The sequence below is a fragment of the Myotis yumanensis genome, unplaced genomic scaffold (genome assembly GCF_028538775.1).
Source record: "Myotis yumanensis isolate MYYU_CA2020_CCGP unplaced genomic scaffold, mMyoYum1.0.hap1 SCAF_16, whole genome shotgun sequence".
Classification (NCBI taxonomy): domain Eukaryota; kingdom Metazoa; phylum Chordata; class Mammalia; order Chiroptera; family Vespertilionidae; genus Myotis; species Myotis yumanensis.
The window spans coordinates 44844643-44860924 of record NW_027223767.1 but is presented as its reverse complement, the minus strand read 5'-3'; the positions used below and the strand labels follow the sequence as shown (position 1 = coordinate 44860924).

Below are 16282 nucleotides of genomic sequence, written 5' to 3'. Positions count from 1 at the left end.
CAAAAACCGCCAGACTAATCGTTGGATCCAGATTTAGATTTGATTCCTTGGCAAAAATAACACCTAGTTGGCCCTAGCTGGTTTGGCTCAGTGGATCGAGTGTTGGCCTGTGGACTGAAGAGTTCCGGGTTCAGTTCCAGCCAAGGGCACATGCCTGGGTTGGAGGCTCAACCCCCAGTCGGGGGTGTGCAGGAGGCAGCCGGTCAATGATTCTCTCTCATCATTGATGTTTCTATCTCTCTCTCCCTTTCCCTTCCTCTCTGAGATCAATAAAACTATATATATTTTTTAAAAGAGCCAAAATTATTAAAATTCTTAAACAAAAGTCTTCAGACAAAATAAATAAATGAATAAGTAAAGGCCGGCATGGGCAGAGAGCAGAGACCTGACCCTGCAGGGTCTGTCTGGGTGGAGGGGCAGGCGCAGGGGAGTGAGCAGATTTCTTTGTTGAAAAGATCACTCTGGATGTTGAAGCTAGGTTGGAGAGGGAAGCGAGACTCAGAGGGCTGAGTGCTGGAGGATTCCATAAAGGCTTTCTGAAAGGGGCAGAACTGTTAGGACTCTCAGATGACCAAGACCATGGCCCTGCCCTCAGAAACATCCCGGCTGGCCAGTAAGTGGCATCTATCCTTCTGACACATTCACCAAGGCCTGTGCACACCTCTCCTGCCCCCCTTCCAACCCCGGCGAGCCAGGTCTTGCCAGACTGAACTCACAGGTGTATCCAAAAATAACCTTTATTGTAAGGAGTATAAAACAGAGCAGATCAACTGGCCTCAGTCTGTACAACGTGTGGGGCATCAGACCACCTGGGCTACCCCCATTTCTCCCATAATGCCTTGCCCCAGAGTAGTGCCAAGAAAGGAGCTCCCTGAAGGGGAGAGGGCCACCCCAAGTGCCTTCCCTTGAGAAGAGGGATTAAGGGTGAACTGGGGGGATGGAGAGGGGGACCACTTACTGCCTCAGTGGAGCAAAGGAGCAGAGAAAACTGGACGGGGGGAGCCTTCCAATCATTCTCGATCCTGCCCCTGCCCTCTGACCCTCCAAGCCCACCCTAGGAGCCCGGGGCGGAGACACGGGCCCGCTGCCGCCCGGTCAGAGGGCCACGCGGGTGCAGCAGTGGCGCAGCAGGCAGGGCAGGATGCCTCGGTTCAGCTGGTGGAACTCCACGAGCTGCAGCAGGTCGGTGAAGCGTGTCTGGCCCTCGTCCATGCTGAAGTAGAGGCGGCCCTCCTCCTCGCTCTGGGGCAGAGCCAGGGGGTGGGCGGTCAGGGGGAGCATGAGCCCGAGGGGCTCCCTCCTGGGCCAGGCCCGAGGTCCCCACTGCTTGTGCAGGGAGAAAGGAGAGAGCAGGAGACCCCAGACACGCTGGGGACCAGGAGGGGAGGGTGGAGGCAACAGGCTGCCGGGAGCCCCGTGTCTCCACTGCGGGCATCGAGGGCAGCGGTCGCCAACCTTTCGGACCTCAGGGACCACCGGCTGGCGACCGATGATCTAGGGCAGTGGTTCTCAACCTTCCTAATGAATCGACCCTTTACTACAGTTCCTCATGTTGTGGTGACCCCCAACCATAAAACTATTTTTGCTGCTACTTCATAACTGTAACTTTGCTGCTGTTATGAATCGTCATGTAAATATCTGATATGCAGGATGTATTTTCATTGTTACAAATTGAACATAATTAAAGCATAGTGATTAATCACAAAAACAATATGTAATTATATATGTGTTTTCCAATGGTCTTAGGTGACCCCTGTGAAAGGGTCGTTCAACTGCCAAAGGGGTCGCGACCCACAGGTTGAGAACCGCTGATCTAGGGGCTGACTCACCGGCAGGATCAGATAATGCTTGACTTTCTGCAGATGGCACAGAGACAGGACAAAGCCCTGCGGGTTCCGCTGGCTGTCCCGCACCAGGAACAGTCTGCCAGGAGACAGGGCCGCGTCAGCCGAGGACACTGGGCTGCTGCCTTCACTCGGGGTCTCCCTTACCCCTGGGCCTGCTGCCCTGCCCAGCCCTGCCCCTTACCCGTCTACCAGGCCTTGCTGGGAGATGAGCCGCTGGCTGTCCTCGCGGGAAATCCGCCCGTGGAACCAGGGTTGGGTTCGGTGGATGGCTGGGGTGAGAGGCAGACAGGTGGGCAGTCACTCTGAGGGGATCCTCCTACTAACCGCCCCCCACGAGTGCGCAGAGACGCCCCCAGCCCCAGGGAGGCTGCGCCCTCACCCACCTGCACTGAGGCTGGTGCTGGAGCACGGGGTGGGCAGACTGAAACGGTGGTTCGTCTTCTTCTGCAGAGCAGAGGGGACACAAGGGTCGGGGGTGGCAAGGCCTGGCTGGGGTATCGCCCGCCCCGAAGAATGTAGAGCCCCTTTCTGCACCTGGGGGCCTCCCCTCATCCCTCCCCCTCCCCCGAGCCCCTCCATGGAAACCCATATGGAGAGACGTTCCCCGGGACCAACATGCAGGTGAGTGCAGGCGCCTCACCCGCCAGGCGTGGGCCTCCTCCAGGGCGACGCTCAGAGCCTCCTGTGGGTTCTCGATGATGCGCCCCGTGTGGCCGGAGAAGTCCATCGCCACCAGGGTGTTATCCGAGACACTCCTCTGCGCGTGGGACAGAACGGGAGGGGAGCGGTCAGAGCAGGACCCCAGTGTCTCCAGAACGGGGTCTGGCTACCCACCCCAACTCACGCCCCTGTGTACACTCACCAGGGGTGGGGACCCCACACAGGACGGGCGCAGGTGGCGAGACTGTGCCTGCTGATAATTCTTATACAGCTGCACCCCATACTGGGGTGTGGAGAGAGAAAGAGGGCCCGAGGTCAAGCAGGTGCCGGGGTGCGGGCCGTGACACCCTCCAGACAGGCCCCCCCAAGAGCAGGGCTGTGTCTCTGCCCCGGGACCAGGAGTGTGTTGAAGCCACAGCTGAGACTCCAGCCTTAGACCTGGGATCCGAGAGCAGAATGACGCCCCTCTTTCTGGAGACCTCCTGCGGGCAGAGCTATCACTCCTCCTCGTGCTACGTGCTGGGGATCCCGAGGACGGGGCCAGCCCCCATGCTGCTCCCAGGGCCTCACCTTGAAGAGGCGGAAGGCGGATAGCCAGCAGGTGCGGCTCTGCTCGTCCTCACTGCAGAAGATGCGCAGCCCCTTGTGGCCATTGCGAAGCTTGTTCGGCTGCGGGGAAGGAAGCTGACTGACTCATTGTCTGCCTTTAGGTCCTGACCTCCGATTCCTGTCTCCTGTCTCCGTGGGGCAGGGGCAGGGGCAGGCGCAGGGAGAGGAGTCTGGGTGTCCCAGACAGAACTCAGAAGCCCCAGGTAGGATCCCGGGGGGCTGAGCAGTTCCCACTCTCTCCCAGGCCAGGCCGGGCCCTCACCTTGATACAGAAGCCGAAGTCCGTGGGCATCCCGTACAGCTTGCGGCCCTGAGTCACCACATACGCATTGGACTCGTTTACATCTGCTAAGTACTGCAGGTGCCTGGGATCCTGCTCAGCACAGGTGAGAAGAGCTTGGTACAGGCAGGCTCTATCCCCCAGTTACTGCCCAACCAAGCCAGCTGAGGAGATATCAGGGCGGGGGGGCGGGGGGGGGCTGGCGGAGAAGTGCCCCAGCTCACACAGCAAATCGAAATAGAGGCAGGACTCAAACTCAGTCCCCCTGCCTTTCCCACTGCTACCTCCTGGGGCAGGTAAGCTGGGCAGGAGGGAGGAGCAGCCGAGGGTCTCAGGGCCCACGGGGAGAAAGGTCCAGGAGTTCCAACGGGGAAGAGGCGACACCTAGCAGGACCCGGATGGGGTTTCAGAGGGGCTGGGACTGTCACCTTGGAAGTGCCCTTGGTGGAGTAATAGAGGCCAGACCGGCGCAGGAAGCAGAAGAAGCGCTTCCAAAGCTTCCGTCCTGAGCCCCGCAGCTGCAGGAAGCCCTGGATCTCTGGGAAGCTGCCCGCATTCAGGAAGTTCTGCGGCCAGAGAAGAGCAAGAGGGTGAGAGGCTGCCCCAGCCGGTGTGGCTCAGTGGATAGAGCGCCGGCCTGGGGGCTGAAGGATCCCGGGTTCGATTCCAGTCAAGGGCACATGCCCAGGTTGCAGGCTGGATCCCCAGTAGGGGGCGTGCAGGAGGCAGTCAATCAATGATTCTCTCTCATCATTGATGTTTCTATCTCTCTCTCCCTCTCCCTTCTCTGCAATCAATATAAATAAATCAAATAAAAATAAATTAAAAGAAAAAAGAGGGTGAGAAGCCTAGAGGGGGCCACACACACACACACACACACACAGAGAAAACACGCAGCACGCAGGCACTGCCCTTATGAAAGGAGTTGCTCCACATGCATTTATTGTCCCCATTTAACAGATGAAGAAACTAATGCTCACGCAGGGAAAAGACACGTCCCCTAGGCTCTCTCCACCCCACGGAGGGAGGCACAAGGCTTCAGGGCCAAGAAGCGGTGGGGAGCCTGGGGACCGTGACGATGTGCTTCCTCACCTGGATGAGGTCTTCATGTGATAAGCCCGTCGGTGCATCCAGACAGCTGGAGACCATCTTCTCTGGGAACAGGGAGTGCTGGGCAGATGGGAGTCCAGAGTCAAAGACTGAGGGCCCAGGTCAGGGATTAGGGTGTCCCGTTGCCCGGAACCCGCCCCCCCCGACCCACACACACACACACACACTCACTGGGGAGCTCTTGAACAGTTCATACTTGGCGAAGTTCTTCCGGAAGACAAAGCGGCTGTCTCCGCCGATTGGCCATGCAGCTTGTACTTCCACGACGGACTCATGGTCCTCCAAGACCCGCTCTGGGGTCAAGGGCAAAAAGCAGGGGTCAGTGGAGGTCAGCCCAGACCTCAGGGACGAGCCGTCTGCTTAGCCCAAGGTGTGAAGCATTGCCTCCGGGCCCAGGCAGCCCCTTGCACCCCAACTCACCCAGTGCTAGGTGGGGGTGGCACTCCACCAGCCCCCAGTTCTCATCACTGAGGGCGTGAGCTCGCTGCACCAGCATTTCACACACGTAGCGTGCGGTGGCACCCGCCGCCACCTCCACGGACCGGCAGGCCCCGTCTTCGCTATACACTTTTACTACCTGCACCCCAGGAATTGCAGATGACTTGAGGAAAAGCAAAGGGTGGTTCTTCCCCCCCACCCCCACCTGCTATACCCTCAGGGACCCCTGAGCAAATGCCCCTGCCTCCAAGAAGTGGTGCTGTCCCCCTCCCAGTCCAGCCCTCCCGCGGCCCTGCTTTCTCTTTCCCAGGACAACTCACATGGGGGCAGCTGGTGTCTCGAGGGAGCAGCCCCCTTGCACTGGAGAGACCCCCAGTAATGGGGGTTTGTGAAGGAGGACTACACAGCTCAGGGAAAGGGTTGGGGATGGAGGGTAGAGAGGTTGTCCGCAGCTCCTCCTCTCGAAGTTTCCTGTGTGGGTTGGGGAAGAGTTGACGTCAAGCTTCTATGGTCTTTCCCGGTGCCGACCGCGCCCCTCCCCCAGCCCTCCTCAGCCCATCACCCATTGCACCTGCTGGTCGGGATGGACAAAGGCTGGGACCTCTTCACCTCCCCAGGAAGGGGGGCATCGGGCGGCGGGGGAGTCCCCGGAGGGGTCCCCGGGGCGGGGTACAGGTCTTCTGGGGAGCTGCTGTGATGCGGTGGGGACAGGCCCAGCTCCATGGCATCTGAGGGAGAAGAGGGGTCCGAATGCAGCCCCCCCTGTGCCTGGTCCTGGGGAGAGGGGCCAAGGGGACCCAGACCTCCTGACCTCCCGCAGCGGTCAGGCCCCTCGGAGCTTACCCAGCACCTCACTGCTCCCCCTCTACCTGGCGTTTTCCTGGAGCCTTTGGGGAAAGAGTGAGCCCGTTTTGCAAAAGGGCTGAGAAGCAAACAAGTTGTTGTTGTTAATCCTCACCCAAGGATATATGTTTTGTAAATGTTTTTCAATTTATATATTTTTTATGGATTTTATAGAGGAAGGGAGAGGGACAGAGAGATAGGAACATCAATGATGAGAGAGACTGAGCTTGCAACCCAGCCTGTGCCCAGACTGGGAATTGAACCATGACCTTCTGGTTCATAGGTCAACGCTCAACCACTGAGCCACGCCAGCAGGGCTAAAATATGTGTTGTTGTTTTTATTTGTTTTTAGAGAGAGAGGAAGGGAGAAAACTTGATGAGAGAGAAACATCCATCAGCTGCCTCCTGCACACCCCCTACTGGGGATCAGGCCTGCAATCCCGGCTTGTGCCCCCAATGGGAATTAAAAGGTCAACCTCTTGGTGCCTGGGTTTAGGCTCCACCACTGAGCCACACTGGCTGGGCCCGAGGATATTTTTTCCATTAATTTTTAGAGAGAGTGGAAGGAAGGAAGGAAGGGAGGGAGGAGGGGAGAGAGAGAGAGAGAAACATCGATGCGAGAAAGACACATAGAGTGGTTGCTCCTGCACACACCCAACTGGAGTTGAGATCGAACCAGCAACCCAGGTTCGTGCCCTTGACCTGGAATCCTTGGCCCTTCGGTGCCCGGGCTGACGCTCTAACCACTGAGCACACCAGCCCGGGCGAGAAGGGGACATTCTTGCTCCCACCACAGGTGAGCCAGGGAGTAGAAGCCAGTGTTGGGACTGCTAGTCCAGTGTCCTTCCTTTCGCCCCAAGTTGCCCAGGGGAAGAGCTAAGAGGGTCACCCCAACACAGCCAAGGCGCAGCAATAGACTCCACGACCCACAGACTGTCTTGGGCTCAAGCTCTCAGCGTCAGGCCAAAGGGTCACCTCTCGGTCTCCGGAGTGTGGGGCGCTCACTCCTCTGGGCTCTGCGCTGGGTTTTGTTCAGTTGCCAGACCTGGCTGCCAGAGCCTGTTGTGGCAACGCATGCCCGAGTGCTGAGTGATGCACAGAGGGGAGAGGAGGTGGGGGAGGACAGGAACCAGGAAGGCAGGGGGCAGGCTCAGTTGTGGTGGGAAAAGGATACCTTCGCCCCAGTAGCTCCCAAACCTGTGTGCCCTCCCCCAGGCCCTTCCTCCTGCCCAGTTTCCTTGAAGTTCTGATGCTAGAGCTACCTCCTCGGTGAAGCCTTCCTGTAATTTCCACACCAAGTCCAAAGGGCTCCCAGGGCACTGTGCTGGCCTCCGTGCCAATTACTGTGCTCCGGTCTCATCCACCCCGCGGTCTCCTCGGCAGGCCAGGGTCTTCCCCACATCTTAGCACCCACAGGTGCATGGAACCCAGGACAGGTAAGAGTAGGAGAAATGGGGCAAAGATGCCCACTGTGGGGTAGAGGGAGTGCAGGCCCCTCCTCCACAGGAACCAAGAACCCCTTGGCTGGTTGAGACCTGGGAGGACCTGGAAGACCTCACTAATTCCAGCCCCCTGCCCACTCTCTGGATCTCAGACCAGGGTTGTTAGGCTGCCTTGGGCACCTGGGACTGACCCCCATCCCCGTCCCCCAAGGATGTGGCAGGCCCCTGGCCCTTAAGTGAGAGAATGAGGGGACTTGGGGGACAGGTGAGTCAAGGTGGGGCGGAGCAGCACTGCCTGGGGCTCTCCATTCAACCTTGACTCATCTGCACAACTTCCTGGCTTAGGAGAAACACAAACAACCCTGCCTCTACCCACCACCCACCCTCTACTCCCGCCCCCAACCTACCAGCTTGGGAGGAATGGGAGGCTCAGGATGGGGAACAAGATGGGGGAGGGAGAGGATGCAGGGCCTGAGGCTGCTTTGACATCATCTCCTCCTTCCCTAGCCTTGGCCTACCTCCACTTGCCCAATCCAGGTGGGACCTGTAATCCGTAGGTAGGCAGCCGGGTAACTATCACCCAGCCCAGGAGCCCCCTCACCCAGGAAAGAGAGAAGAAAAGCCTGGCCTGGATTCAGAGGCCCATCTGGAGTGGAGCCAACCTCCCAGTGGTGCGCCTCACTTACCCAAAGAAACCTCAAAATGCTCCCTCCCTTGTCTGGGGCCTCCCAGGCTTCCGTTCTGCTGCTGCAGCCCACCTCTAGCTCCCAGGACTCAGCAGGTCCAGGAGACTCATCCCCATCTCCCTTGTGGGATGAGGGTCCTCCAAACACATTGTCCTAGTGTCCTGGCCAGAGGTGTACCCCAGGAGCAGGAGTGCAAAGTCAAGACACCCAAGAGGACGGACAGGCAGGTTAGGAAAGGCCCAGGAGAGAGACTGGGAGGGGCTTAGGGTCTTGCTGGAAGGGGAAGACACACCCACCATCACCATCAACAAACACCAGTATTTCAACACCAAAACACAATTTCACCACCACCACCACCACCACCACCACCGCCACCACCCCTAGCTAACATCTGTCAAACAGCCCTGGTAGCTTCATTCCAGGGAGGACTAGGGAGAGGGGCTGAGAGAAGCTGACCCTCTTAGCTCTTCCCCTGGGCAACTTGGAGCTGTTCCCAGGAAGGCAGAGACCAATAGTGGGGTGGTCTGGATCCTCCCCCAAAACAGATTCCGGTCAAGGGCACATGCCCGGGTTGTGGGCTCGATCCCCAGTAGGGCTCGTGCAGGAGGCAGCCAATCAATGATTCTCATCACTGATGTTTCTATCTCCCTCTCCCTTTCTCTCTGAAATCAATAAAAGTATATTAAAAATAAAGTTTTCAAACTGGGGCCCTAGGAAATTCGCGTGTTTAAGAAACCGAACTCCCAAATCAATTTGACCCCTCAATGCTGCACATCCCAGCGGCGGCTGCCCCAGCGCCTCTCCCGCCCGGTGGCTCCGGCCCCACCCTCCTCCCCGCCCTCCGTGCCTCCTTGTTTACTTCCTGAATCTTGCCCCACCTGGCAGGCCCCAAGGTGCGCAGGGTGGCAGGCCCCTTTGTTTGGGGCCGATAAACAACACGGCCATCGTCCGGCTTCCCAGGGTGGGGGCGGGGCTCGCAGGGCAGAGGCCTGGGCTGCGGGTCTGGACCCGGCGGGAAGGCCCAGGTGCTGTCCGGTACTCCACGCCCCGCCCCCGTCGGGATGGATTGTAGGGGCAAGGCTTAACCTTTGGGGGTGCTCTTGGGGTGCAGGGCCCAGGTGAGGAGGCGGTAAACCCCTTTGTGACCCGCAGTTGGGGGGAGGGACCAGGACCCGAGGCCCCGCCCACTCCCTCGCTTAGAGAGAAAAAAAAGCACCCAATGGGAAGGGGGCAGCTCTTTTAAAGTTTAATTTGGGAAGAATGCTACAGGGTCCGGGGAGTTCATCATTACAGGCCGCTTGCCTTCCAGAAGGGCCCCCCGGCAGGGGACCAGGGGGGAGAGCAGAGTCCAGGGTGGGCAGACCGAGAAGGGGCCTCTGGAGAGGCGGTAGGGTTGGGCCGCCGGCCAACGGCGGACAGGTGCATTCTCCATCCCCGAAGTGCCAGGGCGACCCGGACCCGGACCCAGACCCGGACCCAGACCCGGACCCGGACCCAGACCCGGACCCGGCTCTTTCTCCAGCAGCTCAGTCATCCCAGACGATCTCCCCCTCCCACCCCTCCCACTCCGCCCAGGACACACTCTCTCCGCAGGCCGCGTGCGCTGCAGACCACCCACTGCGAAGCCCACTGCGTCCTGAGCCACGAGGGTCCCCCCGCCCCGTCCCCCCCCTGCCCATCGAGGGCAGGACTGTGGTCCTGAGCGGAGAGAGACAATCATCCAGAGCCCCTCTCTTAGACCGCCCCCCAAACAGATGGGAGGGTGCCCCCGGCCCCGCCGTGGAGACGTTGGTCTTTGATAAACTTGGGGAACCTCAAACTGGGCAAAGCCAGGCTGGACCGGGAGCGCCTCCCGGCCGCTGGCTCGGGACTCAGCCCCCCTCCCAGCTCGCCTTCCGGGAATGGGGAGGGGCTAGTTTCAGCGGGAAAGCGCGTCCCCGAAAGGGAAGGATCTGAGCTCTGGCTTCCCCGCTCCCGTCGCCTCGCCCGTCCAGGGGGCGCGGAGTGGGTGCCCACAGGGCGGGCGGGCAGGAGATGAGAACGGGGCGAGTCTGGGGGCAGGTGGTGAGGAGGGGGCGGGGTGAGAAACTCGAGGAAAAGAGCCAGTGAGGCCGCCGGGTAGCTCGGCAGGAGGCCGAATCTTTCCACCTGGACCCCGGACCTGCCGGGGCTCCGCACCCCCAAGACAAAACGCCCGCTTCGGCCCTTACCTGGACCTTGCGCACAGGTACACCTGGCTGGGGCCGCGGGTTCGGGAGGGAGGCGCCAGGCCCTGAACTACCTGTCCCCCTCCTGCCCCCGCCCTCGGCCTGACATCACTGAGTGGGGGAAGGGGGCGCCCGTCGGCGGCTCAGCCGCTCACCTGGGCAGCCAGCCAGCCCGTGGCCCTGAGACCAGCCCAGCCTGGGGCCCCGGCGCGTCTCGGGGGCGAGAGCAGGTTGTCATCTGGGATCGATCTCGGTCCCCTTACCTGGAGAAGCCTCAGCAGGAGTCGTGGGACTCAGGGTCCGAAATCCGGCTCAGTCTAGGGACCCTAGGGACCTGGACTTGGCTGCAACTCCACTCCCTCTTCTCTACAGGTGGTAGCAGGGTGTCCCCACGTCGGAGGTAGAAGTGGGGGGTGGGGGGGCGTCAGCAGCCCTGTGTGTACCCGCTTCTGGCCCAAGGAAACTAAAATTTGTTGTGCAGGTGGAGGCGGGGCCTGGAAAGGGGCCTGGGAGGAGGAAGCACCCTAGGGGCGGGGACTCCCTGAAACTCGACGCCGGCCGGGATTGTTTTTGTCCTTTTCGGCCTGGCAGCAGGTGCCAGGGAAGAGGCGGAGACAGTCGACCTGAACCGCCTCCAGAGCGAAGATCTCGAGTCCTCGTCGCCTGTAAGGGAGAAGCTGGGGGCGGGAAAGTAGGGGGAAGCGGCCCCGCCCACTCCTCGCCTCGTCCCTTCTCCAAACCTGTTCATTGGCCAAGCCAGGCGGCTATCGGTTCCACCCCCTGGGGCAAAGGGCACTCTGCAAAAGAGGGAAGCCTGCCCCTTGACCTCCGGCCAGTCTAGTTACCCAAGCTGCCTCCTGGATCCCAAGAGGCACCCAGAGTGTGTCCTCCCTTCTAAGCAAAGTCCAGAGACTCGGCTTCTCCTTCTGAGACGGAAGGGGTAAGTCAGGATCTCTTGGCGGGAGGAGTGATCGAGGCAAAGCTCTGGCCAGGTGCCCGGGACGCCCGGAGAGCCCTCCCTCTAGCTCTCTCCTGCAGCACTAGGCAAACACTGGGGCTGGAGGAGGATCTGGGAAGCTGAGATCAAAGGTAGCGGCCACCTCTCCGCCAGAAGTGGGTAATGGTTGGGTAAACAAACAATCCACAAGGTGATAAGAGGTCTGCCATGAGAAATGGCTCCAGCCTCAACTTTCTCCAAACCAGATTTTTCTAGGAAAAACCAGTATGAGTGAACTAAGCAAAGAAGTGTGTGTGTGTAGGGGGGGTGGGGGGAGGGGGCGCGCGAGGTCACCTGGGCCTGGGGGCAGCTTGTGCAAAGCACAGTGGACAGTTCATTCGATGATTCCTTCATTCATTCAGCTGGTATTTGTTAAGTACCTACTATATGCCAGCTAACCCCATGCTTGGCACTGGGGAATCCAACTGTGAGCAACAAAAACAAACCCCACCCTTGTCCTCAAACAGCCCAGGCAGGGAGACTGATGTTAATCAAAGGATCATACAAACAATAAGAAATGATAGGTGACAACTATGCTGGGAGAATGACTCACCTAGGGAGTCAGGGAAGTCTTCTCCATGGAAGTGACAACTGAGCAGAGGGGAGGCTGTGTGGGGCAAGAAAGTGGGTGTGGAAGGTAGGGGGAAAGGCAAGAGCTTTGGACTCAGTTGTGCTTTTCCCAGTGTGGCCTGTGACCGCCTGCCTCCAAATCTCCCTAGCCTTGTGCAAAAAAAACCAGATCCCTGTGCTCCCCCCCCACCCCTGCCCCTACTGAACCTGTCTCTGGGGCCAAGATAGGAATGTATGGTATTGACAAGCCCTCAGGTGGTTGTTCTGTAAACCTGGTTTAAGAGCCACCCATCCTGTCTGTCCAGACCGGCAGGAACTGTGGACAGAGGCCAGACCCTGCAAGGTCTATCTGGGCTTACGTAGAGGCACCGAGGAACAGGCCCGTTTCTATTCTGGAAAGTTCACTCTGGATGTTGAAGGATAGGTTGGTGAGGGAAGTCAGACTCAGAGGGCTGAGTGCTGCATGATTCCACGTATGTGGATTTCTGGAGGGAGTGGAACTATAAAGACAGAAAACAGATCTGGGTTTGGGGAAGGTGGAGAGGGGTTGACAGTCGGGGCACAGGGACTTGCGGAAGGTGATGGATTGTTGTGTATCTTGGTCATGATAATGGATATACAACTGTGTGTGTCAGGACTCACGTACACTCAAGAGGGTGAATTTTACTGTGAATAAATTGTATCTGAATTTTTAAATAAAAAAGAAACAAGAAAAAATAGATTCATAGCTCAATGAAACAGAATCAAGAGTCCAAATATAAACTCTTACATTTCTGGTCAATCGATTTTTGACAAAGGATCCAAGACCATTCAATGTGGGAAAGGATAGTCTTTTCAATAAATACTTCTGGGACAGTTGAATATCCACATGCAAAGGATGAATCTAGATCCTGACCTCACACAAGGCACACAAATTAATTCAAAATAGATCGACCTAAATGTAAGAGCTAAAACCAAAAAACTTCTAGAAAAAACCGTATCTCAAATACAACAGCAAAAGCACAGGTGACAAGTGAAAAAATTGATAAATTAGGCTTCATCAAAATTTTAAATTTTTTGCCCTTCAACAGACACCACTAAGAAAATACACACACACACACACACACACACACACACACACACACACCTTGTCAAACACTGGGAGTAAATATAGCTGATTAGGGACTTTGTATCCAGAATATATAAAGAACTCTTACAAATCAATAATAGACAAACAACCCAATTAAAAATGGGCAAAATATTTGGGTAGATGTTTTTCCAGATAAGATATATGAGTGGCTAGTAAAGTTGCTCTTGTAAAGATGCTCAACATCATTCGTCATTAGATAAATGCCAATTAAAGCCACAATGAGCCCTGGCCAGTTTTGCTCAGTGGATAGAGTATCAGCCTGTGGACTGAAGGGTCCCAGGTTAGATTCTGGTCAAGGGCACGTACCTGGGTTGCAGGCTCAGTGCCAAAAGGGCCCTTGTGGGAGGCAACCAATCAATATGTCTCTCGCATATCGATGTTTCTCTCTCTGTCTCTCTAAAAATCAATGGAAAAATATCCTCGAGTGAGGATTAACAACAACAAAATCCCACAATGATATACCACCTCACACTCATCAGAATGACTATAATCAAAGGGACAGATGAGTGTTGACAAAGATATGGGGAAACAAATCCTTATATATTGCTGGTGGGAATGTAAAATGGTACAGCCACTTTGAAAAACAGTTTGTCAGTTTCTTAAAAAGTTAAACATAAACTTACCATGCAATCCAGCAATTCTATTCCTAGAATCTACCCAAGAGAAATGAAAACATGTACCAAGACAGTTACATGAACATTCATAGCAGCATTATTCCAAATAGCCAAAAACTGGACTTTCAAATGTCCATCAATTAGAATACATAAACAAAAGGTGACATCCATAAAATGGGATACCAAGCTACAAAAGGAGCCAACTACTGGTACAGGCTACAGCATGGATGAACCTCAAAACCTTTACACTGAGTGAAAGAAGCCAGAAGCCAAAGACCACATATTTTATCGTTCCATTTAATATACGAAATGTCCAGAAAAAGGCAAGTTTATAGACAGGAAGCAGGTCCGTGGTTGCCTAGGACTGGAGTTGAGAGCTGGATTGACTGCAAGCAGGCAAGAGGGACCTTTTGAGGTTGATGGAAATGTTCTATAATTGGATTGTAGCCATGGGTACACAAATCTATATGTCATTGTTTTAAAACGAATGGTTTAAAGAAATGCTAGAGTGGGTAACCTGTTAGTATTATTATGGCGGGACGCCAGGGAGGAAAGAGACAGGGAGACCTCCTTCCCAGCCTCCATTTCTAGAGTCGCAAAATGGGAATAATGGTGCCAGCCTGTAGTAAGGCTGGGATGACAGGGGAGGTGCAGGAACTGGAGGCGGGTGATGGGATCAGCGAGCCTAAGGAGTGGGAGCCCCAAAGCCTACGGTTCCCAAATGCAGGGGGAGAGGTGGTCACTGCCCCAGATTGTATCAACAGTTTAGAGTTTAAGAGTCGGAAATACTTAAGTGTGTGACTACGGGGAGTTTTAAAGTGCCACGCACATGTTAGCGAGAAGTGGCAACTATTCCATACAATAGGGCCTGTTGAATCGGGCCTATTGAATCGCCAACGCCGGGTCCTGGGACCCCTTGCTCCACCACATTCTCTTCCTGGAAAGCGCTTTGCAGTTTAAGATACCGTGGGGCCTTGACTTACGAGTGTCCCGACTAACGAGTTTTTTGAGATACCAGCTGTCTCTCGGAGGATTTTTTGCATTTAGTTGATAGAGTAATTTGAGTTAACGAGCTCCTTAACGAGCTCGGTCTCGGAACGAATTAAACTCCTAAGTCAAGGCCCCACTGTATTTCATTCGATCAAAGGCAGCAGCAACCTCCCAGCCAGAAGTGGGTAATGGCCGAGAAGTCCAGCGGACACCTGGTGCAGGACAAGCCCCGGAGCTCGCCCTGAACGTGGTGAGCCTCCTGGCCAAGGCTAGGGTCAAACCCTAGCGGCAGCGGCAGCCGCAGCCTGCAGGGGGCGCCCGGACGGAACGCGTGGCCCCGCCCCCTCACGTGCCCGCGGCGTCACGTAACACCCGGAAGCAGCGGCCGGAGCGGAGCCGGCAGCAATGAGCGGGGACTCGGGGCCGGTGTCTGCAGCGCCCCATCCCGGGGAGCTCGAACCGGGCAGTGGGGTCCGCATCGTGGTGGAGTACTGGTGAGCGGCTCCGGCCGGTGAGGTTCCGGTCCGGATGAGGGCGGGTCCACGGGCGGCCCCTACCCCGAAACCCAAGCGACCCCCCGGTGTGGTCTCCCTAGTGAACCCTGCGGCTTTGAGGCGACCTACCTGGAGCTGGCGAGCGCCGTGAAGGAGCAGTACCCTGGCATCGAGATCGAGTCGCGCCTGGGGGGCACAGGTGAGGCCGCAGAACACCTGCTGAGTCAGGGTTCCAAGTCCCAGCTGCCCCGCTGTCTCCGGCGGTGGCTGGCACCTAGTGACATGTCCAGACAGCTTGACCCCCCTTCCATCGTGGAGGGGGTCACAGATGGATCCTGTAAGGGAAAGCCGGTGAGACTGTGAAAGGACAGGTTGGGAGGGGAGGGAGCCCTTCCTGGAGTTCAAAGGGCACACATGCGAGGCCTCCTGTGCGTTCCTTGTTCCTTTGGCTTGACCCCGGGTTGGGAAACGGCTTGAAGAGCTGCAGGTCTCTAACGGGGCGTGCGGAGGACCTGAGCGCCTGTGCGAGTCCGAGTGCGGAGGGCCTCCTGACCGTTGCCTTGTTCTCAGCAGACAGTTGATTCACTGGTTTATTTAATACCAGGGGCCTTTGAGATCGAGATCAATGGACAGCTGGTGTTCTCCAAGCTGGAGAACGGGGGCTTCCCTTATGAGAAAGATGTGAGTATTTGCAGTGTTGGAAGTTCCCCGGGGTCACCACGCCTCTGCAGCCCATCATCCCACGCCATCTCTCTGCCCTCCAGCTCATTGAGGCCATCCGGAGGGCCAGTAACGGAGAACCCCTAGAGAAGATCACCAACAGCCGCCCCCCCTGCGTCATCCTGTGACGGCATGGGATTCCAGGTTCCTGTGTGTTCTGGGGTACCAGGCTTGGTATCCCCTTTGGTCCTGCTGAGGGTTCCCCACTACCCCTTTCCCCTCACTTAGCTCCAGGTAGCTGAGACCCTGGCCTCCACTTTGCCCCTTTGGGTACCAGGAGGGAATAGAAACTTCTGTTGGTCTGGAGCGTGGGAGAGCCTCTCCACTGATAGTATCACAGCCACCTTGTACCCCTTCCGGGGATCAGTGTACACAAAAGCTTGCTCCCCACTCCAGCCTCGCTGCACCTGTTAGAGGCCCCTGTCGTTCTAATTTATTTTCTACTGGCCCCGGGCATTGTCAGCTATTGGCAATAAACTGGCACTACAAACACTTGTGCCAACTGGTGTGTGTTATGTCCAGCCTGGGAGTGTGGGGAGGAGCAGGGTGGCTGTGCTGGGTGGATGGGCTTTTTCTGGATAGCGACTTCTGGTTCAGTGATCTCTTCTCATAGCCAATAAGGAAAATGAGTGACCCAGTAGACACT

General features: G+C 56.9%; 2 protein-coding genes across 4 annotated transcripts; one reads left to right on the top strand and one right to left on the bottom strand.

The window, feature by feature from the left end:
* Positions 1–721: 721 nt before the first annotated feature.
* Positions 722–10890, bottom strand: GRB7 (growth factor receptor bound protein 7). 2 transcript variants are annotated; one of them, XM_070394170.1, is made up of 15 exons: positions 10386–10890; positions 5516–5672; positions 5265–5415; positions 4927–5083; positions 4678–4799; positions 4489–4566; positions 3825–3962; positions 3379–3489; positions 3078–3176; positions 2710–2790; positions 2488–2604; positions 2231–2291; positions 2029–2116; positions 1830–1923; positions 722–1242 (listed from the first exon to the last, which is right to left on the bottom strand). In XM_070394170.1, exons 2-15 carry the CDS (start codon positions 5665–5667, stop codon positions 1096–1098), a joined length of 1596 nt encoding a protein of 531 aa, XP_070250271.1. In that variant the 5' UTR covers positions 5668–5672; positions 10386–10890; the 3' UTR covers positions 722–1095. The 2 variants fall into 2 exon arrangements, with proteins under 2 accessions (XP_070250271.1, XP_070250272.1); XM_070394171.1 differs by lacking the exon at positions 10386–10890 and adding an exon at positions 10126–10337.
* MIEN1 (migration and invasion enhancer 1) lies at positions 10008–16128 on the top strand. Of its 2 annotated transcripts, none has more exons than XM_070394173.1 (5): positions 10008–10142; positions 14580–14916; positions 15018–15115; positions 15521–15597; positions 15681–16128. In XM_070394173.1, exons 2-5 carry the CDS (start codon positions 14828–14830, stop codon positions 15762–15764), a joined length of 348 nt encoding a protein of 115 aa, XP_070250274.1. In that variant the 5' UTR covers positions 10008–10142; positions 14580–14827; the 3' UTR covers positions 15765–16128. The 2 variants fall into 2 exon arrangements, with proteins under 2 accessions (XP_070250274.1, XP_070250273.1); XM_070394172.1 differs by lacking the exon at positions 10008–10142 and adding an exon at positions 10966–11062.
* The last annotated feature ends 154 nt before the right edge of the window (positions 16129–16282 follow it).